The sequence below is a fragment of the Ranitomeya variabilis genome, chromosome 7 (genome assembly GCF_051348905.1).
Source record: "Ranitomeya variabilis isolate aRanVar5 chromosome 7, aRanVar5.hap1, whole genome shotgun sequence".
Lineage (NCBI taxonomy): Eukaryota > Metazoa > Chordata > Amphibia > Anura > Dendrobatidae > Ranitomeya > Ranitomeya variabilis.
This window is the reverse complement of record NC_135238.1, coordinates 226653215-226677988: the sequence shown is the minus strand read 5'-3', so window position 1 is coordinate 226677988 and position 24774 is coordinate 226653215. Positions and strand designations below refer to the sequence as shown.

General features: G+C 39.7%; 1 protein-coding gene across 5 annotated transcripts in view; it reads right to left on the bottom strand.

Moving 5' to 3' along the window:
• Positions 1-24774, bottom strand: part of LRP1B (LDL receptor related protein 1B) — a 1636337-nt gene that overhangs the window by 180124 nt on the left and 1431439 nt on the right. For all 5 annotated transcript variants that reach the window (XM_077273024.1, XM_077273022.1, XM_077273019.1 and 2 more), the window contains exons 61-62: positions 5720-5908; positions 4288-4436 (exon numbers count right to left, since the gene is read on the bottom strand). In XM_077273024.1, coding sequence (XP_077129139.1) covers positions 4288-4436; positions 5720-5908 — 338 coding nt within the window. The remainder of the gene's footprint in view (positions 1-4287; positions 4437-5719; positions 5909-24774) is intronic.

Sequence of the window (24774 nt, the reverse complement as noted above, 5' to 3'; positions counted from 1 at the left end):
CGAGGGGGCTAGACATCAGGTGGTGGTATTGACTGACCACAAAAATTTGATTTATCTTGAGACTGCCAGACGCCTGAATCCTAGACAGGCGCGCTGGTCTTTATTTTTTTCTCGCTTTAATTTTGTGGTGTCATACCTACCGGGTTCTAAGAATGTTAAGGCAGATGCCCTTTCTAGGAGTTTTGACCCGGACTCTCCTGGTAATTCTGAACCCACAGGTATCCTTGGGGAGGGAGTAATTTTGTCGGCCGTTTCTCCTGATCTGCGGCGGTCCTTGCAAGAGTTTCAGGCGGATAGACCGGATCGTTGTCCGCCTGATAGACTGTTTGTTCCGGATGATTGGACCAGCAGAGTCATCTCTGAGGTACATTCTTCTGCATTGGCAGGTCATCCCGGAATTTTTGGTACCAGGGATTTGGTGGCAAGATCCTTCTGGTGGCCTTCTCTGTCACGAGATGTGCGAGTCTTTGTGCAGTCATGTGACGTTTGTGCTCGGGCCAAGTCTTGTAGTTCTCGGGCTAGCGGACTGCTGTTGCCCTTGCCTATTCCTAAGAGGCCTTGGACACACATCTCGATGGATTTTATTTCAGATCTGCCTGTTTCCCAGAAGATGTCTGTCATCTGGGTGGTCTGTGACCGTTTCTCTAAAATGGTCCATTTGGTTCCTCTGCCCAAGTTGCCTTCTTCTTCTGAGTTGGTTCCTCTGTTTTTTCAGAATGTTGTCCGATTGCACGGTATTCCTGAGAATATTGTTTCTGACAGAGGTACCCAATTTGTGTCTAGATTTTGGCGGGCATTCTGTGCTAGGATGGGCATAGATTTGTCTTTTTCGTCTGCTTTTCACCCTCAGACTAATGGCCAGACCGAGCGGACTAATCAGACCCTTGAGACATATCTGAGGTGTTTTGTCTCTGCTGACCAGGATGATTGGGTTGCTTTTTTGCCATTGGCAGAGTTCGCCCTCAATAATCGGGCCAGTTCTTCCACCTTGGTGTCCCCGTTTTTCTGTAATTCGGGGTTTCACCCTCGATTTTCCTCCGGTCAGGTGGAATCCTCGGATTGTCCTGGAGTGGATGCGGTGGTAGAGAGATTGCATCACATTTGGGGGCAGGTTATGGACAATTTGAAGTTGTCCCAGGAGAAGACTCAGCGTTTTGCCAACCGTCATCGTCGTGTTGGTTCTCGGCTTTGTGTTGGAGATTTAGTGTGGTTGTCTTCTCGTTTTGTCCCTATGAGGGTCTCTTCTCCTAAGTTTAAACCTCGGTTCATCGGCCCTTATAGAATATTGGAGATTCTTAATCCTGTTTCTTTCCGTTTGGACCTCCCTGCGTCCTTTTCCATTCATAACGTTTTTCATCGGTCGTTATTGCGCAGGTATGAGGTACCTGTTGTACCTTCAGTTGAGCCTCCTGCTCCGGTGTTGGTTGAGGGTGAGTTGGAGTACGTTGTGGAGAAAATTTTGGACTCTCGTGTTTCCAGACGGAAACTCCAGTATCTGGTCAACTGGAAGGGTTACGGCCAGGAGGATAATTCTTGGGTCAATGCATCTGATGTTCATGCTTCTGATCTTGTTCGTGCCTTCCATAGGGCTCATCCTGGTCGCCCTGGTGGATCTGGTGAGGGTTCGGTGCCCCCTCCTTGAGGGGGGGGTACTGTTGTGAATTTGGATTCTGGGCTCCCCCGGTGGCCGCTTGTGGAATTGGACTTGTCATCCTCTTTCCTGTTTCACCTGATTCCATCAGTAGTGGGTGTCGCTATTTAAGCTCATTTCTCTGGTGGTTTCTTGCCGGTCAACAATGTTATCTGATGCCTCTCAGTGCTTGTTCCTGCTTCTAGACTACTACTAGATAAGTTGGACTTTTGTCCATGTTTTGTTTTGCCTATTTGTTCCAGTTCACAGCTGAAGTTTTGTTACTGTGTCTGGAAAGCTCTCGTTGATCAGGGATTGCTACTCTGGCGTTATGAGTTAATGCCAGAGTTTAAGGTAATCTCTGGATGGTGTTTTGTTAGTGTTTTTCTGCTGACCATGAAAGTATACTATCTGTCTTCTGCTATCTAGTAAGCGGACCTCAAATTTGCTAAGACTATTTTCCTGCTGCGTTTGTTGTTTCATCTGAACTCACCGTCATTATATGTGGGGGGCTACTGTCTTCTTTGGAATATTTCTCTAGAGGTGAGCCAGGTCTTATATTTCCCTCTGCTAGCTATTTAGGTCTTAGGCCAGAGCTGGGCATCTAGCGATAAATAGGAAATGCTACCTGGCTATTTCTAGTTGCGCGGCAGGCTTAGTTCATGGTCAGTATAGTTCCATCTTCCGAGAGCTTGTCCCTCTATAGGCTTGCTATGATCTCTGCCTGCAGAGATCATGACAACTGCCCCTATGTACAAGAATATAACTACTATAATACTGCCCCTATATACAAGAATATAACTGCTATAATACTATTCCAATGTACAATAATACAACTACTATAATACTGCCCCTATTTACAGGAATATAACTCCTATAAAACTGCCCCTACATTCAAGAATATAACTACTACAATACTTCCCCTATGTACAACAATATAACTACTATAATACTGCCCCTATATACAAGAATATAACTACTATAATACTGCCCCATGTGCAACAATATTACTACTATAATACTGCCCCTATATACAAGAATAGAACTGCTATAATACTGTTCCAATGTACAATAATACAAATGCTATAATACTGCCCCTGTGTAAAAGAATATAATTACTATAATACTGCCCCATGTACAAGAATATAACTATTATAATATTGCTCCTATGTACAAGAATATAACTACTATAATACTGCCCCTATGTACAAGAATATAACTACTATAATACTGCCCCTATGTACAAGAATATAAGTACTAAAATACTGCCCCTATGTACAAGAATATAACTGCTATAATACTGCCCCTATGTACAAGAATATAACTGCTATAATACTGCCCCTATGTACAAGAATATAACTACTATAATACTGCCCCTATGTACAAGAATATAACTATTATAATACTGCCCCTATATACAAGAATATAACTACTATAATACTTCCCCTATATACAAGAATATAACTACTATAATACTGCCCCTATGTACAAGAATATAACTACTATAATACTGCCCCTATGTACAAGAATATAACTACTATAATACTGCTCCTATGTACAAGAATATAACTACTATAATACTGCTCCTATGTACAAGAATATAACTACTATAATACTACCCCTATGTACAAGAATATAACTACTATAATACTGCCCCTATGTACAAGAATATAACTACTATAATACTGCCCCTATGTACAAAAATATAACTACTATAATACTGTCCCTATGTACAAGAATATAACTACTATAATACTGCCCCTATGTACAAGAATATAACTGCTATAATACTGCCCCTATGTACAAGAATATAACTACTATAATACTGCCCCTATGTACAAGAATATAACTATTATAATACTGCCCCTATATACAAGAATATAACTACTATAATACTGCCCCTATATACAAGAATATAACTACTATAATACTGCCCCTATGTACAAGAATATAACTACTATAATACTGCCCCTATGTACAAGAATATAACTACTATAATACTGCTCCTATGTACAAGAATATAACTACTATAATACTGCTCCTATGTACAAGAATATAACTACTATAATACTGCCCCTATGTACAAGAATATAACTACTATAATACTGCCCCTATATACAAGAATATAACTACTATAATACTGCCCCTATGTACAAGAATATAACTACTATAATACTGCCCCTATATACAAGAATATAACTGCTATAATACTGCCCCTATATACAAGAATATAACTACTATAATACTGCTCCTTTGTACAAGAATATAACTACTATAATACTGCCCCTATGTACAAGAATATAACTACTATAATACTGCCCCTATATACAAGAATATAACTGCTATAATACTGCCCCTATATACAAGAATATAACTACTATAATACTACCCCTATATACAAGAATATAGCTACTATAATACTGCCCCCTATGTACAGGAATATAACTACTATAATACTGCCCCTATGTACAAGAATACTAGTAAGATAATGCAGATATAGCCAGGTTGCTTTTACAGAAATGTTATTTCTTTAAAAGAACTTCATGCTTTGATGACAGACAAAATGTTTCTATTCAAGTGAAATAAAAAGTATTCAAAAAGACATAGAAGACATAATAATATCTCGTGCCATCTCATTTCTTATGAGAAGAACTCACCTGACTGGCGGTACAGTTAGACAGGCATGTCTTATTATCTTCCGCGAGGTAAAAATTAGTGGGGCAGGCACAGGTGTGTGACCGGTGGGGCGATAATAGACATAAGTGACTGCAGTCTCCGTTGTTAATTTTACAAGGGTGGTCAGGCACTACAAAGACAATGGCATAATACATCATATTTCCATGCATATAAAGTTAATTGAATTCCTTAATAAGATGCTTTAAACAGAAGAAGGGACCTAATAAAAAATTACACGAAATGCATTATGACAAGGACATGTATCCAGTCGTTAATAAAACCGTTCCTATGATACTGTGATAACAGGGAGCTCCTCGCGCACTACATAAAAAGCCATTTAGCAAACCATCCAGTGAGTCAGGATGCATACAGATGAGGAGACACCTGCACGCTGCCTACATCCGGAAATGAAAGATTACAGCTTGGTTACACGGAGCAACACACGGATTTATTCACATTTAAACCATTCATTAAAACGTCAAACTGCTGCAAGAATGTTACTGTTAATTTCACTTTTACTCTAGAAATATTCAAAGTGACAATTTAGCTTCCCTGCCTGATAACTTAGTCATAGATTCATCAGATATTATATACTATACACATTTTATACATATATACTTATATTTATATAGTATAATATACATATACACATATATAAGAGACAATTGCTATTTTTTTCTTTCTACCCAATTAATTCTTCTCTTTTCCATTAGTTCTATAAAATCACTTGATTAAAAACTGACTAGCTGAATCCTTCTAAGCTCTATGTAGAAACAGGAGGTCTATTTTTCCTGCATGAGTCATTGCTGGAAACGTCCATGCCAGGGGGAGGAGAAGTAAGAGGGGAATAATTAATGCAGTGACAAAAGGCTTCCTGTTTCTACATGGAGCAGCGAAAAGAGAAGAATTAACTGGGTAAAAAGGCAAAATGAGCAATTGTAACTACACAGATCTATATAATATGATGACGGATACATATTGAGAGGCATATTAGCCCTGTACCTAAGTCCCCTTCAAACATGTTGGTTTGTAATTTATTTTATTTTATTTCATTTATTTCAATTTTCTAGTTTTTTTTTTTCCCAAAGTAAAAATCTAAGTGAAAGGAATGCATCCCCTTGAGATGAGGAGATAAGTGTCATCTGTATTTTAAAGCTGGCGAAAGTCTTATTTTTTAACTTTGATATTTACAAATTCCCAATTATCCTTTCAGAAAAGCTTTTCCTTCTACTATACTTCGTTATAAATTATAACGAGTTCCGTCTCTTGGAGCCAGATTTCCCCAGGGCAGAAGGGTCAAGTGCATATTGCTTTGCAAAAATTTGTAAAAATAACTATATCCCAGCATCTTACAAATTGCTTGAAAATACGAATGACACAAAGGGTACGAAGTAACAAGAAAGTGATAATCACCATCGGGCTGTCGATAGGCGTGGTAAACTTCAATATCCGATATGGTATGCCAAGAGTTAAGCAGTAGGGTCTTGTCTGCTCCGGAGGTTTTGTGCGCTCGGCTCAGTGACTTGGTTTTGCCGTCTGTCCAGTAGATGTAGTCTTCAAACAACGTTAATGCTATCACGCCCTGGATCTCTTGGTTGGGGACTGTAATCAGAAATGATAAGATTAATGAGGCGACGGATACAACCGCTACATAACGTCTTATGAGGCATTACGGTGACAAGTTTTCTGGCTGTACTGACTCTAATATCCAGGATCGAATGCAAAAACCGCTAAGGTTGTGTGCGACCAACCACTGGGAGGAAAATGACCGGCTTTAGCTAACAAGCACATTACCTGAATTACAACCTACAAAACAAATGGCATGTTAAATATTAAAGAGACACTTAGGGTCTACATGAAAAAGTCATTACTCTTACCGTATAACAGCGACATCATAATTGTAAGGATACTGTTATACTACGACAACTGGCATTTACAGGATCGGTATCTTGCTTTTTTAAAAAGTTTTGTTTTTCTAAAAAAAAATCCCAGATTTTCTATTTTGTCTTGTTTATTTATTTATTTATTTAAAATAAAGTTTTACATTTAGAGTCAAAGATTTCAAAGAATTGTCTGGTTTAAATCATCCATTTTCTTAACGACTTCTCTAACTTAACTGGCGATTTTTTTTTTTATTTGCTCTTTTGCTTTTCCCTGCCTTCATTCCAGAAGTCCTAACTTCCATTGACATAGCTGTATGAGGGATTGTTTTTTTTTTTTTTTCTGCAGGACGAGTTGTAATTTTGATAGACACCATTCATTTTACCAAGTAATCTACTGAAAAATGAGGAAAAAATCCTAGCTGGGTGAAATAGTAAAAAAAAAGTAATTCCACCAATTTTCACCGTGCCTCATTTATTTGGCAACATGATTCACATCGGTGATACAAAAGTTGTAAACTTTTTTTAGAGTTTAAATGTAAAGAAAATGTGGGTTTCTGTAAAATTTTTATGAGATCCTTAACTTTCTTAATTTTTGGTCAAGGGATTTCTAATGAGGGCTTTTTGGCTTTTTATATTAATGCCAACTGAAAATTTTATTTTACCATTTCGGTGTACATGTGATGTTTCAAGCAAGAGGTATAGCAAAGAAATACAAAAAGCAGAAATTCCGGGATTTCTGTCTTTATTTGACCTTTATTAAGTTTAATGTAAGGAATCATTAATTTTATATTGTGACATTGCACACCATTAGCACTAGGACAATTCATCATTGTTGGGGTGGAGTGTTGGGTGGTTTTGGGCATCTAAAGAATTGCATTTTGGGGATTGAAATAAATGCTGCTGTCATATATTAAGTGGTTCAAAAGTAGCGATTTTGGTTAACTATGATTGCTGAAGATATAGGCAGGTGCTGGCTGAATTACACAGCTGACATATGTTGTGTATGGAGCAGGCTGAGTTCTTGTGGCCAATTCATGCACCTAAATCTGACATGTGGTATACATGTACGTAACATTTCAGAAAGGGGTTAAAGTGTAATTTTCATCTACATAAAGTGTTATTTATGACATATCCATAGATTAGTTCATAATTGATAGGTTCAGAGCCCACCTTTAGGATCTGCACCTATGACGAGAAAACAAATCAATTTTCTAGTATTAAAAATAGAAATATGGCAGCGCATGCATCATTGCGAAAGTAGAGAGGGTCCAGTGTGCACCGATCCTTCCACAAACTTATCTGGGAGTTCTGAAACTACCCAAGAAAGTGTGCTCATATTTTTTTTGAAAATCCCAAGAAGGGATCTATAGAGATGTGCATGTCAGGTCCTCTCTCCATTCACAATGTCAGGTCCTCTCTCCATTCACAATGTCAGGTCCTCTCTCCATTCACAATGTCAGGTCCTCATTCCATTCACAATGTCAGGTCCTCTTTCCGTTCACAATGTCAGGTCCTCTTTCCATTCACAATGTCAGGTCCTCTCTCCATTCACAATGTCAGGTCCTCTTTCCATTCACAATGTCAGGTCCTCTTTCCATTCACAATGTCAGGTCCTCTCTCCATTCACAATGTCAGGTCCTCTCTCCATTCACAATGTCAGGTCCTCTCTCCATTCACAATGTCGGGTCCTCTTTCCATTCACAATGTCAGGTCCTCTTTCCATTCACAATATCAGGTCCTCTCTCCATCCACAATGTCAGGTCCTCTTTCCATTCACAATGTCATGTCCTCTCTCCATCCACAATGTCAGGTCCTCTCTCCATTCACAATGTCAGGTCCTATCCCCATTCACAATGTCAGGTCCTCTCTCCATTCACAATGTAAGGTCCTCTTAGCATTCACAATGTCAGGTCCTATTTCCGTTCACAATGTCAGGTCCTCTTTCCATTCACAATGTCAGGTCCTCTCTCTATTCACAATGTCAGGTCCTCTTTCCATTCACAATGTCAGGTCCTCTTTCCATTCACAATGTCAGGTCCTCTTTCCATTCACAATGTCAGGTCCTCTCTCAGTTCACAATGTCAGGTCCTCTCTCCATTCACAATGTCAGGTCCTCTCTCCATTCACAATGCCAGGTCCTCTCTCCATCCACAATTTCAGGTCATCTTTCCATTCACAATGTCAGGTCCTCTTTCCATTCACAATGTCAGGTCCTCTCTCCATTCACAATGTCAGGTCCTCTTTCCATTCACAATGTCAGGTCCTTTTTCCATTCACAATGTCAGGTCCTCTCTCCATCCACATTGTCAGATCCTCTCTCCATCCACAATGTCAGGTCTTCTCTCCATTCACAATGTCAGGTCCTCTCTCAATTCACAATGTCAGGTCCTCTCTCCATTCACAATGTCAGGTCATCTCTCCATTCACAATGTCAGGTCCTCTCTCCATTCACAATGTCAGGTCCTCTTCTCCATTTACAATGTCAGGTCCTCTGTCCATTCACAATGTCAGGTCCTCTTCTCCATTCACAATGTCAGGTCCTCTCTCCATTCACAATGTGAGGTCCTCTCTCCATTCAGTGAGACATTTTTAAAATGTGCGCTTAGGTGACGTTATCATGAATAAGTAATCAGATACAAACACAAGCTATAATTACACACTAAAAATCAGTCAATAATAAAAAATATATATTTGTTAATTAGATGATCACAATCTTTTTGGTGCCATAGGCATAACAGTTTCCTCAATGTCAAATGTTAACCCCCTTCCTGATGAGGTGTTTTTCCATTTTCACACTTTTTCTTCCCTCCCCTTCTTCCAAGACCTATAACTTTTTTATTGTTTCATCCTGAAAGCCATATGAGGACTTGTTTTTTCCGGGATGAGTTGTACTTTTTGAATTATGCCATTTGTTTTATCATATGATGCTCTGTAAAGCAGGAAAAAAATCCAAGTTTGCCAAAAATAGCAAAAAATTCCGCAATTCTTTTTGGGGTTTTGTTATTTACGATGTTCACTATCTGGTAAAACGAACCTGACAATACAGCTCTGGCAAAAATTAAGAGACCACCACATCAAAACCCTTTCATGGGCAGCCCAATCAACCAGATCTGAACCCCATGGAAAACCTCTGGTATGTAGTCAAGCGGATGACGAATAGTCACAAGCCATCAAACAAAGAACTGCTTACATTTTTGCACCAGAAGCAGTGTGGAAGACTGGTGGAAAGCATGCCAAGATGCATGAAAGCTGTGATTAAAAGTCATAGTTATTCCACTAAACATTGATTTCTGAACTCTTCCTGAGTTAAAACATTAGTATTGTTGTTTCTAAATTATTATGAACTTGTTTTCTTTGCATTATTTGGGTCTGAAAGCATTGGGGTTTTTTTTGCAATTTTGACCATTTCTCCTTTTCAGAAAAAAAAAAAATGTATTGCTTGGAAATTCGGAGACATGTTGTCAGAAGTTTATAGAATAAATGAAAAATTTACATTTTACTCAAAAAAAAATCTATAAAGAGAAAAATCAGACAAACTGAACATTTTGCAGTGGTCTGTTAATTTTTGCCAGAGCTGTATGATTCTTCATCTCAGTATGATTAAGAAGATACCAAACATGTAGGTTTTTTTTTTTATATATTTTAATTTTTCTCATAATTTTAAAAACTTTTAACTGTATTTGTTAGTCCCCTTAGTAGACTTGAATGTATAGTAACATAGTAACAGTTATTAAGGTTGAAGGAAGACTTTAAGTCCATCTAGTTCAACCCATAGCCTAACCTAACATGCCCTAACATGTTGATCCAGAGGAAGGAAAAAAAAAACCATGTGGCAAAGAGTAAGCTCCACATTGGGGAAGAAACAATATGCGGAGAAACCTGGCTCCAAGTGTTTATTTTCCCTGCAGCACCTCCACAGGGGAAATTAAGCATTACAAATCAGGAGCTTGTCTTTGTATTGCAGAACAGGACATGTAGGACAGACCAGGACAAGTCCTTCAGGGTGACAGAGACTCTTTGTAACAACCATCAATTATGGCCAAGAGCTAACGATCTGGATTGATTGACAGTTGTGATGCTGCAGGCAAAGGCAGAGATCCATCCAGCTTCAGAGCAGCACTTACAAATTTTATAGAAAGCAGTTTGTAAGCGCTGTTCTTCTTGCTTAGAATGGCCACCTCTGAAAGACTGCAGCAGTGGCTGGTAATCTGGGCATCGAGCAGTAAACAATATGAGTCACCCACCAGGGCCGTGTGGTACTCGGCACTGGGTCTTAAAGGGGTTTTTAAAATAAAGAAAGCTTGTGACGCCACCTGTGGTATTCAGTCAGGGATGACCAACGCTGCTTAAAGGGGTCCTCTGGGGTGATGTTATGGTAGCCAGATGGTATAACTTCCCACAGGTGAAGTAGGTCCCCAGGGCTCCCGGTGAATAGATAGAAGATGGTGCGTGGTGCAGTAAAGAACAAAGGATGCAGTTGTGCAGGCCTTCTACCTGGTTTACTGATGGTAGCAGGCAGCCAGAGTGCAGGGCACCAAATCACAGGTACAGGCAGGGTCCGGCCAGCTTGGAAGTGCATTCAGAGTCCTGCTTTACCAGGTGGAGTTAAAAGCCTTCCTCTTAGCATGGTGGTATTATAGTGCCTTGCTGCCTTAGGCACTCACAAGGTCCTCACGGACATTTCTGTCCTTTATTGAAGTGGGACACAAACCCGTATGACAGGTGACTAGAGCCTTTTTATAGGGTCTCTATCATGACCCGGGCTCTATATGTTACTGTGTCTCCTGGGTATTAGGGCTTAAAGGTTACATGCAGTCCAGCTGTCCTACCGGTTTCTGCTGTGCCTCCTAGAGTATGACACAACCTCGGTCTTCCGGTTACCGGTATCTGCACTCTATCAGGGAGGTAGCCCTGTCGCAGCTATTCTCCCTTGTTGTCACTCTCCTGTGCTTCACTCTCTGGCATGTTAGCTAAACTCTGTTCTTCCTTCTGTATCTCGCTATCTATGAGCTGCAACACCTCAGGCTGTATGGCCCCTCACCCATCCTTCTGCCTCAGACTGCTCCAGTCTGCTGTCTGACACCAACTGTCTAATTTTTCCCAACTGCCTAGCAACTGCCTAGCAACTAACTCCTCCTCCCGACCAGAGAGAGCAGCTCCCCTGAAGTCGGGCGTAGAGCTCCCCCTTCTGGCCTGGAGTCAGAATGGTGTTGTATGTGCTGATTACCTGTCAAAAAGGAATCCTCCATTTCTTCCAAGCGTGACATCACTCTCCCCGTGAGGAAAGCAATGCCACTGTGACAACCAGGACCCTAAGGCATCTCAAATACAAATAAAAATCCCTCCCTTCTTGAAAATAGAAAGGATGTTTAATAAGTACATTACAATGTTGATTGTTTTACAAGTATTTTGCAATTTTACCAATGTATGATGAGACAATCCCTTTTTAATAGGATAATCCTTAAAGAAATTGAAATAATCTGCATTATGGAAAAAATATAGTAAAGGTTTAAAAGAAAGCAGCATAATTTTTTTTTTGTTAGCAATAAAAATCTCCGTACAATAATTCTACAATTTGCTTTTAGAGATCCAATTTAACGAGGTCTGAACAAGGCAAAACTTTCACTACCATAAAACAACTTATATGAGACTCCAAAATATCCCTGAGCTTTTATGGTGTATGAATATCAACAACTCATTTCGGACCAACCACTGTCATGTCATAATGAAGCACCGCTATGACATAAAAAAAAGTTTTGTATCATAAAACCTCTTCTAATAATAACAAAAGCTCTTGTAAATCTTCAGTTTATAGACTAAGGGATGTTTTCTCCTAAGATCGGAGAGAAAAAAAATCTACTTTATTTTCTTTTTTTTTTTTTTATTGGGCTTAAGTTCAAAGTCGAAAGTTAATTACACAAAAGTTTGCAGTTAACCACAGGAATCTTGACGACAAATTAGTATTCTGATGCCAATGTTACTTGTCTAATAACAAGATCTGACTTTCATCCAACAGACTAAATTACATTTCACCAGTTGACTTGTTATTCAAAGATAGACCGGGCATATCTGTTTAAGTATTCAAGCCGAAGCTTAAACAGTAGAAAATATATCAATTTAAGAATATGTACCGGTTTGAAAAGCCTCTGTGGGAAATTCGACTTTTCCTTTAGTAACAAATCTATTAAGAAAAAATAAATTCTTCGTTAAGGAGTTAAGAAGCATAAGAGGAAAAAGTTTGAAGGATTGAAAGTGGTGAAAGCTTATCTTGCTGATGGCGGTTCATCAGTATGACGACACTGTAGTTTGTTATCTTGTTGATTGTGGTTCATCGATACGACGACACAGTAGTTTGTTATCTTGTTGATGGTGGTTCATCAGTATGACGACACTGTAGTTTTTTATCTTGTTCATGGCAGTTCATCGGTATGACGACACTGTAGTTTGTTATCTTGTTCATGGCAGTTCATCAGTATGACGACACTGTAGTTTTTTATCTTGTTCATGGCAGTTCATCGGTATGATGACACTGTAGTTTGTTATCTTGTTGATGGTGGTTCATCGATATGATGATACTGTAGTTTGTTATCTTGTTGATGGCGGTTCATCGGTATGACAACACAGTAGTTTGTTATCTAGTTGATGGTGGTTCATCGGTATGACAACACTGTAGTTTGTTATCTTGTTGATGGCAGTTCATCGGTATGACAACACTGTAGTTTTTTATCTTGTTGATGGTGGTTCATCGATATGATGATACTGTAGTTTATTACAGTATCTTGTTGATGGTGGTTCATCGGTATGACAACACTGTAGTTTGTTATCTTGTTGATGGCGGTTTCATAGGTATGACGACACTGTAGTTTATTATCTTGTTGATGGCAGTTCATCGGTATGACGACACTGTAGTTTGTTATTTTGTTGATGGCGGTTCATTGGTATGACGACACTGTAGTTTGTTATCTTGTAGATGGCGGTTCATCGGTATGACGACATTGTAGTTTGTTATCTGTTTGATGGCGGTTCATCAGTATGACGACATTGTAGTTTGTTATCTTGTTGTTGGCGGTTCATCGGTATGACGACACTGTAGTTTGTTATTTTGTTGATGGCGGTTTATTGGTATGACAACACTGTAGTTTGTTATCTTGTAGATGGCGGTTCATCGGTATGATGACACTGTAGTTTGTTATCTGTTTGATGGCAGTTCATCGGTATGACGTCACTGTAGTTTATCTTGTTGATGGCGGTTTATTGGTATGACGACACTGTAGTTTGTTATCTTCTTGATGGCGGTTTATCGGCATAATGACACTGTAGTTTGTAGATATACACCATTTTGTCAAATTCAACTGTGATTGGCAAGAAAATTAAAGAGTTGTTTCCATCATTAAAAAGCTCACCCTTCCTTGAAATCAGTGGAGGTCCAAACAAAAGCGGTCGGGTCAATCATTTTTTTAAATAATATCCTATCCCAATGGCTCATTCACATGACCATATTCTCGGTCCAAGTACGATCTGACAAAAATCAGATTACACTCTGACCAATGTTATTCTATGGGGCCGTGCACGTGGCCAATTTGTTTTCCTGAACCAACCTGGTCTGACAAAAAAAAATAACAGCATGCCTAAGTTTGATTGGATACTCAGATCGCACACTGTCATGCAAGTCAAGGAGTTGATGGAAAAAATTGAACATCACTCGGATGACATCTGAGTGGAGACTTTTTTTTTCCATCTCCTCCTCCGAGGTGTTTGATCAACATGTGATTAGCATAACCGGCCTGACTCTCACAGATGAGAGAATATATGGTTGTGTGACTGTAGCCTTAGAATAGGCCATCAATATCTGATCAGTGCGGTCCAACACCCAACGTCACAGCTGATTGGATATTACCAGTGGTGGACGACAGTTCTCGAATGCTGCTTTTACTGAAATGTAAGCAAAATTTACATAATAATAATAAATCACCAATTTGGTATCACCAATGTGTCCAATCTAATAAAGTGCACTTTGCCTTAAAGAGTAGCTGTCATTTTAATTGTTATTTCATAAATCAATACGATACATGAAAATAATCAGCTTTGTAATATATCTTATCAGAAAAATCTGCTTCTTTATCAGCCGGGACTCATCATTCCTTCTAAAAATTCTAAATTCCAGGGTAAAATCTGTATTCAGTGAAGACAGAGTTTACTATTATTGATATTGGTCATGGCAGTTACTACTGATAAGATCCTATGTAGACCGAAAGGGGGAGGAGTGAGGAGGAGCTCTATCTGTAGCTCTTCCTCCCGCTCACCTCCCCCCTTCTACATAGAACTTTATGAGCACCAACTGTCATCTCCTATCTCAGTAATGGAAAAATGTATCGTCACTAAAAACTGATTTTACCCTTAACCCCTTTACCCCCAAGGGTGGTTTGCACGTTAACCCCTTCCCGACATCGGACGTACTATCCCGTCCGATGTCGGGTCCCCTGCTTTGATGTGCGCTCCGGCAAGGAGCGCACATCAAAGTCGCGACATGTCAGCTGTTTTTTACAGCTGACATGTGCGCGCAATAGCGGCGGGTGAAATCGCGATCACCCGCCGCTATTAACTAGTTAAATGCCGCTGTCAAACGCAGACAGAGGCATTTAACTACCGCATCCGGCCGGGCGGCCGGAAATGAGCGCATCGCCGACCCCCGTCACATGATCGGGGGTCGGCGATGCTTGTATATTGTAACCATAGAGGTCCTTGAGACCTCTATGGTTACTGATTGCCGGTGGCTGTGAGCGCCACCCTGTGGTCGGCGCTCACAGCACACCTGCATTTTAGCTACATAACAGCGATCTGATGATCGCTGTTATATAGCAGAGCCGATTGGGCTGTGCCTGCTTCTAGCCTCCCATGGAGGCTATAGAAGCATAATAAAAGTTTTAAAAAAAAGTAAAAAAAATGTGAAAAAAATAAAAAAAATATAAAAGTTTAAATCACCCCCCTTTCGCCCCAATCAAAATAAATCAATAAAAAAATTATCAAACCTACACATATTTGGTATGGCCGCATTCAGAATCGCCCGATCTATCAATAAAAAAAGCATTAACCTGATCGCAAAATGGCGTAACGAGAAAAAAAATCGAAACGCCAGAATTACGTTTTTTTGGTTGCCGCGATTTGCATTAAAATGCAATAACGGGCGATCAAAAGAACGCATCTGCACCAAATTGGTATAATTAAAAACGCCGTATCGGCACGCAAAAAATAAGCCCTCAACCGACCCCAGATCATGAAAAATGGAGACGCTACGTGTATCGGAAAATGGCGCAATTTTATTTATTTATTTTTTTGCAAAGTTTGGAATTTTTTTTCACCACTTAGGTGAAAAATAACCTAGTCATGTTAGGTGTCTATGAACTCGTACTGACCTGGAGAATCATAATGGCAGGTCAGTTTTAGCAATTAGTGAACCTAGCAAAAAAAAACAAGTGTGGGATTACACTTTTTTTGCAATTTCACCGCACTTGGAATTTTTTTCCCGTTTTCTAGTACATGCCATGGTAAAACCAATGGTGTCATTCAAAAGTACAACTCGTCCCGCAAAAAATAAGCCCTCACATGGCCAAATTGACGGAAAAATAAAAAAGTTATGACTCTGGGAAGGAGGGGAGTGAAGAACGAAAACGGAAAAACGAAAAATCCCACGGTCATGAAGGGGTTAATGACCGGGCCAATTTTTACAATTCTGACCACTGTCCCTTTATGAGGTTATAACTCTGGAACACTTCAACGGACTCCGGTGATTCTGACACTGTTTTCTCGTGACAAATTGTACTTCATGATAGTGGTAAAATTTCTTTGATATTACCTGCGTTTATTTGTGAAAAAAACTGAAATTTGGCGAAAACTTTGAACATTTCGCAATTTTCCAACTTTGAATTTTTATACAATTAAATCACAGAGATATGTCACACAAAATACTTAATAAGTAACATTTCCCACATGTCTACTTTACATCAGCACAATTTTGGAACCAACATTTTTTTTTTGTTAGGGAGTTATAAGGGTTAAAAGTTGACCAGCAATTTCTCATTTTACAACATCATTTTTTTTAAGGGACCACATCTCATTTGAAGTCATTTTGAGGGGTCTATATGATAAAAAATAACCAAGTGTGACACCATTCTAAAAACTGCACCACTCAAGGTGCTCAAAAACACATTCAAGAAGTTTATTAACCCTTCAGGTGTTTCACAGGAATTTTTGGAATGTTTAAATAAAAATGAACATTTAACTTTTTTACAGAAAAAATTTAATTCAGCTCCAATTTGTTTTCTTTTCCCAAGGGTAAGAGAAGAAATTGGACTCCAACGTGTGTTGTACAATTTGTCCTGAGTACGCTGATACCCCATATGTGGGGGTAAACCACTGTTTGGGCACAAGGCAGTGCTCGGAAGGGAAGGAGTGCCGTTTGACTTTTCAATGTAAAATTGACTGGAATTGAGATAGGACGCCATGTTGTGTTTGGAGAGCCCCTGATGTGCCTAAACATTGAAACCCCCCACAAGTGACACCATTTTGGAAAGTAGACCCCCTAAGGAACTTATCTAGATGTGTGGTGAGCACTTTGACCCACCAAGTGCTTCAAAGAAGTTTATAATGCAGAGCCGTAAAAATAAAAAAATCATATTTTTTCACAAAAATGAATTTTTTGCCCCAATTTTTTATTTTCCCAAGGGTAAGAAAATAAATTGGACCCCAAAATTTGTTGTCCAATTTGTCCTAAGTATGCTGATACCTCATATGTGGGGGTAAACCACTGATTGGGCGCATGGCAGAGCTCGGAAGGGAAGGAGCGCCATTTGACTTTTCAATGCAAAATTGACTTGAATTGAGATGGGACGCCATGTTGCGTTTGGAGAGCCACTGATGTGCCTAAACATTGAAACCCCCCCACAAGTGACACCATTTTGAAAGTAGACCCCCTAAGGAACTCATCTAGATGTGTTGTGAGAGCTTTGAACTCCCAAGTGTTTCACTACAGTTTATAACGCAGAGCCATGAAAATAAAAATTATTTTTTTCCCCACAAAAATTATTTTTTAGCCCCCAGTTTTGTATTTTCCCAAGAGTAACAGGAGAAATTGGACCCCAAAAGTTGTTGTGCAATTTGTCCTGAGTACGCTGATACCCCATATGTGGGGGGGAACCACCGTTTGGGTGCATGGGAGAGCTCGGAAGGGAAGGAGCGCCATTTGGAATGCAGACTTAGATGGAATGGTCTGCAGGCGTCACGTTGCATTTGCAGAGCCCCTAATGTACCTAAACCATAGAAACCCCCCACAAGTGACCCCATATTGGAAACTAGACCCCCCAAGGAGCTTATCTAGATGTGTTGTGAGAACTTTGAACCCCCAAGTGTTTCACTACAGTTTATAACGCAGAGCCGTGAAAATAAAAAATCCTCTTTTTTTCCACAAAAATTATTTTTTAGTCCCCAGTTTTGTATTTTTCCAAAGGAAACAGTGTAAATTGAACCCAAAAGTTGTTGTCCAATTTGTCCTAAATACGCTGATACCAATATGTGGGGGGAAACCACTTTTTGGGCCCATGGCAGAGCTCGGAAGGGAAGGAGTGCCATTTGGAATGCAGACTTAGATGGATTGGTCTGCAGGCATCACGTTGCATTTGCAGAGCCCCTGATGTAACTAAACAGTAGAAACCCCCATAAGTGACCCCATATTGGAAACTAGACCCCCCAAGGAACTTATCTAGATGTGTTGTGAGAACTTTGAACCCCAAGTGTTTCACTACAGTTTATAATTCAGAGCTGTAAAAATAAAAAATATTTTTTTTGCACAAAAATTATTTTTTAGCCCCCAGTTTTGTATTTTCCCAAGGGTAACAGGAGAAATTGGACCCCAAAAGTTGTTTTCCAATGTATCCTGAGTACGCTGATACCCCATATGTTGGGGTAAACCCCTGTTTGTGCGCACGGGAGAGCTCGGAAGGGAAGGAGCACTGTTTTACTTTTTCAACACAGAATTGGCTGGAATTGAGATCGGACGCAATGTCGCGTTTGGAGAGCCCCTGATGTGCCTAAACAGTGGAAACCCCCTAATTATAACTGAAACCCTAATACAAATACACCCCTAACCCTAATCTCAATGGTAACCCTAACCACACCCCTAACCCTAATTCCAACTCTATTCCCAACCATAAATGTAATCCAAACACTAACCCTAACTTTAGCCCCAACCCTAACTTTAGCCCCGATCCTAACTTTAGCCCCAACCCTAACCCTAACTGTAGCCCTAACCCTAGCCCCAACACTAACCCTAGCCCTAACCCTAGCCCTAACCCTAACCCTAGCCCTAACCCTAGCCTAAATGTTTTTTGCGTTACCACATTTTGAGTGCTATAATTTTTCCATATTTTGGTCCACAGAGTCATGTGAGGTCTTGTTTTTTGCGGGACAAGTAGACATTTTTAATGGTCACATTTTCGGACATGTGACAGTTTTTGATCACTTTTTATTCCGATTTTTGTGAGGCAGAATGACCAAAAACCAGCTATTCATGAATTTCTTTTGGGGGGGCGTTTATACCGTTCCACGTTTGGTAAAATGGATAAAGCAGTTTTATTCTTTGGGTCAGTACTATTACAGCAATACCTCATTTATATTTTTTTTTTGTTTTGGCGCTTTTATATGATAAAAACTATTTTATAGAAAAAATAATTATTTTTTCATCGCTTTATTCTAAGGACTATAACTTTTTTTTTTTGCTGATAATGCTGTATGGCAGCTCATTTTTTCGGGACAAGATGATGTTTTCAGCAGTGCCATGGTTATTTATTTCCGTCTTTTTGATCGCATGTTATTCCACTTTTTGTTCGGCAGTATGATAATAAAGCGTTGTTTTTTGCCTCGTTTTTTTTTTTTTTTTTTTACGGTGTTCACTGAAGGGGTTAACTAGTGGGAAAGTTTTATAGGTCGGGTCGTTACGGACGCGGCAATACTAAATATGTGTACTTTCATTTTTTCATTTTTTTTTATTTAGCTAAAGGAATGTATTTATTGGAACAATATCTTTTTTTATTATTTATTTAGGATTTTTTTTTTTTACACATGTAATTTTTTTTTGTTACACTTTTACTTTGCCCCGGGGGGGGCATCACAGTAAAGTGACAGATTGCCGATCTGACACTTTGCTGTGCACTGTGTCAGATCGGCGATCTGACGTGTACAGCTCCAGGCTTCCCGGCGCCTGCTCTGAGCAGGCCCTGTGAAGCCACCTCCCTGCAGGACCCGGATGCAGCCCCGCGGCCATTTTGGATCCGGGGCCTGCAAGGAGGAGATGCACGGTACAAGGTGAGCACATTGCTTTGTACCGATCGTCTCAGGGAAGCACGCAGGGAGCCCCCTCCCTGCGCTATGCTTCCCTATACCGCCGGAACACTGCGATCATGTTTGATCGCAGTGTGCCGGGGGTTAATGTGCCAGGGGCGGTCTGTGACTGCTCCTGGCACATAGTGCCGGATGTCAGCTGCAATAGTCAGCTGACATCCGGCCGCGATCGCTGGACGTACTATTCCGTCCTTGGGAAGTAGGGCCCACCCTACATGGACGGAATAGTACGTCCAATGACAGAAAGGGGTTAAATTGAGAATTTTGAAAATTAATGACCACTCTTGGAATAGAAAGATGCAGAATTATCTGATAAGATATATTACAAAGTTTCATATTTCCATATATACTATTGATTTATGAAATGAATATTAAAATGAATGTTACTCTTTAAATAAAAAAATACATAAAAAGTAATCAGAATGTTAAATCGACCCCCAAATTTTAATGTTAATAACTGTATAGCTTGAATTGCAAAAAAAAAAACGAAAATAAATAAATGACAAAGCCCTGCAACTATATCCACTAAAAAGTAAAAAGTTATAGCTTTTGAAAGGTGAGGAGGAAAAATTGAAAGGTGTCGCCAAGGGGTCTGAACATACCTGCATCCGGCTGGGCTCCCATACAATGATACTAACTTATTCAGTGCTTGAAGGGTCCAATAGTAAGTAGGAAAAAAACAAGATTGTTACAGGGGATCCCAAAAAAATTGGTCAATTGGTCGCCCGACCCAAACAATCCATAAACTATAGCAAGATCACACTTCATCCTTTTTATGAGCCATCATAAAACCATCTACCAGAGTCAAAAGCAAGGAAAAACCATTAGAAAGTAACTTTTCTTTTTTTTCCTCTACAAGCTTTTTACGGAGTTATTTTCCATTAATTGCACAGTATTATGCAACAATATCTACATGGAATCATATTTATGAAGTGACATTGTATCTAATGTCACACTTATTCCAAGCTGGAGAAAATAATACTAGAAAGTTAGACACATTAGCAGAAAATATTATAAAGCCGATATCCATTATGTCAAAATGTGTTATAATTGTTGGTTTCTGTGGAGTTCCAGCTATGTGCGGTGATTATCATCCTAGCTGTCAAGCCTCCTGGAAAAGGCAATATAATTCAATGTTTTACTGGTTGGGAAAGATCCCTATGGTAACCGGCTTTACTTTTCTGCTTGCCATTAGCTTTTATTGTGTTGTAAACAATAGCTCTTTTCTATTGTTATAAAGTAACAACCCATAAAATATACAACGTCGAATGTGCATAAAAACGTAAAAAGGATGGCGGGTGCTTGGCCTAAAACTCATTGATAACTCATGAACAATAAAAATTGTTGTTGCATTTTTTTTCCATTTTTTTTCATCGCCTTTCGCTAATTGCTTTGAATACTTTGCAATATAATCTTGTATCGCTTTGTATGGTTCTGTATCAGCCTGTACGGAGGTAATTAGTTTTGCTCTGAAATATAGCAAAATGTTTAGGTGTTAGAGAAGAAGGGTTGAAAATGTTAATATATTAAAAAATATATCTATTAGGGACATTGATAGAATCATAGAAGAAACGTTAAAATAAAAGATCAGTACAGAATGTTTTTAATTTCTTTATTTTATAAAATGATAGGGCATTAGCAGATGGGAAAAATATTATCTTGTTTTACTACAGATTAATATTATCAATTGCAAGTGCAAAAGTTTACAGTAGAATATGATGTCCTATTTTATTGCCTAAGACAAGATAAGCAGTGATAACAATGCTGATAGAGAGGGGACAGCTGGTACAGAACAGGATTGTTAAGGGAAGGATGGTGATTTGATATTACATTAGACATAAGCAGAACTTTTGAAATTCGAATTTGCTGCGTTCAATAAATTTTCCCTGAGAATTCAATTTACCGCAAATCTAAATGCTAGAAAACTTGTAATTGCTTGGAAAATACACATGGAGAGGAGAGGAAAGAGAGATGCAGAGAGAAAAAGAGAACCTCATTGACTAAAAGAGATTATACCCTACAGGAGAGTAGACTAAGAGAGTACCCCACTGATCATAAGCACTTTCACTCTACAGGAGAGAAAGAAGAATCTGCTGACATAAGAGCTTACATTCTACAGGAGAAAAAGAGAGCACCTCACTGGCCATAGGAGCTTTCACTCTAGAGTAGAGAAAGAGAGGACTCTGCTGACCTTGAGAGCTTACACTCTACAGAAGAGAGAGAAAACCATAAGAGCTTACAAGCTGCAAGAGAAAGGAAGTGATAGAGGACACGACTGACCATAACAGCATACACTCTATAGGAGAGAGAGATGACCCTGCTCAACATAAGAGCTTATAGTCCATGGGAGAGAAATAGAGAGTACCCAGTTGACTATAAGAGCATACACTTTACAGGAGAGAAAGAGCAGACTCTGCTGACCATAAGAGCTTACACTCTACAGGGGAGAAAGAGGACTCCACTGACCATAAGAGCTTACATTCTGCAGGTAAGAAAGAGGACTCCGCTGACCATAAGAGCTTCCACTCTACAGGAGAGAAAGAGAGGACATCACTGACCATAAGAGTTCACACTCTACAGGAGAGAAAGAGAGGATATCGCTGACCATAAGAGCTTACACTCTACAGGGGAGAAAGAGAGGATATCGCTGACATAAGAGCTTACACTTTACAGGAGCGAAAGAGCGGACTCTGTTGACCATAAGAGCTTACACTTTACAGGAGAGAAAGAGCAGACTCCGTTGACCATAAGAGCTTACACTCTACAGGGGAGAAAGAGAGGACATCACTGACCATAAGAGCTTACACTTTACAGGAGAGAAAGAGAGGACATCACTGACCACAAGAGCTTACACTTTACAGGAGAGAAAGAGAGGACATCACTGACCATAAGAGCTTACACTTTACAGGAGAGAAAGAGAGGACATCACTGACCACACGAGCTTACACGTTACAGGAGAGAAAGAGAGGACATCACTGACCACAAGAGCTTACACTCTGCAGGAGAGAAAGAGAGGACATCACTGACCATAAGAGCTTACACTTTACAGGAGAGAAAGAGAGGACATCACTGACCACAAGAGCTTACACTTTACAGGAGAGAAAGAGCAGACTCCGTTGACCATAAGAGCTTACACTCTACAGGAGAGAAAGAGAAGACATCACTGACCATAAAAGCTTCCACTCTACAAAAGCAAAAGAAAGAACATCGCTGACCATAAGAGCTTACACTCTACAGGAGAGAGAGTGTTACCTAGTGACTCTGAAGATATAAAACTGCTCTGCTGTACAAACCGCTGTACTGGGAACCACTGATCTGTGATGCTCCCGGTACTGACCACCACTGTACAAGGTATGATAATCTGCTAGAAGTCATAGCTGCAGGGCATTATGGGTAAACCTGCGTGCAATGGAAAGTAACTTCAGCTGTGCTGGGCAAGTTTTTCTTTTTGTGAACCATGAAGGACAGTGTTCAAATTTGCGTGCAACCGCAAATTTCATGAAATCCATCTCAAACTCGCTCTTCTCATCTCTGCATTCCACTTATTCTGCTATAGAGCTTACCTTTTTGCCATTCTCATTCCTTTGTGGTTAGAATTAAAAAAAACATTTGGATGAAGACATTCTCTTAAGTTCACCTAGTTCACGTTCCTCAGATCCTCAGTAACTAAAACTTTTTTTTGTCTGAACCTATTACATCTGAAGCAGCGCTATTAATGTACACTATGACTTTGGCAAAGTCTTGCCAGATGCAACTGTGTATATTAATCTGTGCTTAAATGTCATTACTCTAACTTCTCCTGATACGTAACATTTGTCGGGTCTCAGCAGACTTCGCTCAATTCAGTTAAAACATCTGCTAAAAATGCGCGGCAATCCGGTAAACAGGAAATCCGAAAAAGCAGGGGACTAGGAAGGAAAACAATTTAGATTCCCGTGTGCCCCCGGACCGACACATCTCAGCGTTACATCACTCAACTGACAAAGACAGCGGAATGGAAATGAAGTTAGAAGAGATGTGGAGCTTCCTGCAAAATTGAAGTCTATCGGTTACCCACTCACCGCTCCGAGTGGGAGCTGAAAGCATCAGGACTGAGATTAGTCAAATGTCGGGAACCAGGGACTGATCTTGTATCTCTTGCTCCAGTAATGTCACAGGGTCATAATTAATAGATTTCTGTGTTCCTTAATGATCCATAGTCACACACTATATAAATTATGGGTTTTTTTATTAACCGACCCAAATGTCTCTTATAAGTGAGAAATTTCTTGGACTAAGGAGAGTAGATAATATATCCATAATACACAGACTATACATAAAACGTCTACAATATCAAACCACCAGATGGCAGAAAGCCTATCTATATGGGGAAGACTTTATGGCTTGGTTCACACATGATGCATTTGGTGTGTATTTAACACATGGATTTTGAGCAATTGGTACATTTTTCATGTTGCAGATTTTTTGCTACAATTAGCTAAATTTGGTCACTTGTGTTTTTTTCACTGCAGTTTTTCATGCGCTTTTTTACATGGGTTTTTATTTGTTTTTTTTAAACCCTTTTGATAGTTCAGATTTCAAAGAAACTTCCTGGTATTTTGCTTTGATAAACTAATTTTTAGATTACATGATTTTTAACCCCTTTCCCCCATCGGACGGAATAGTACGTCCAATGGCAGATCCCCTGCTTTGATGTAGGCTCCGACAGTGAGCCCGCATCAAAGTCGGGACATGTCAGCTGTTTTGAACAGCTGACATGTGCCCGCAATAGGCGCGGGTGGAATGGCGATCCACCCACGCCTATTAACTAGTTAAATGCCACTGTCAAACTCTGACAGCAGCATTTAACAAGCGCTTCTGGTCATCGGGCTGGAAATACGCACACTGCTAACCCCCGTCACGTGATCGGGGGTCAGCAGTGCATCGCCATGACAACCAGAGGTCTCCAGCAGACCTCTATGGTTGTTGATACCAGATTTCTGTGAGTGCCACCCGGGGGTCGGCGCTATTAGCAACTGTGTAATTCAGCTACATAGGAGCGATCTGAGCATCGCTCCTATGTAACAGAGCTGATCAATCTATGCCAGGTTCTAGCCTCCCATGGAGACTATTGAAGCACGGCAAAAGTAAGAAAACATGTTTTTAAAAATATGAAAAAAATAAAAAATATATAAAAGTTCAAATCACCCCCCT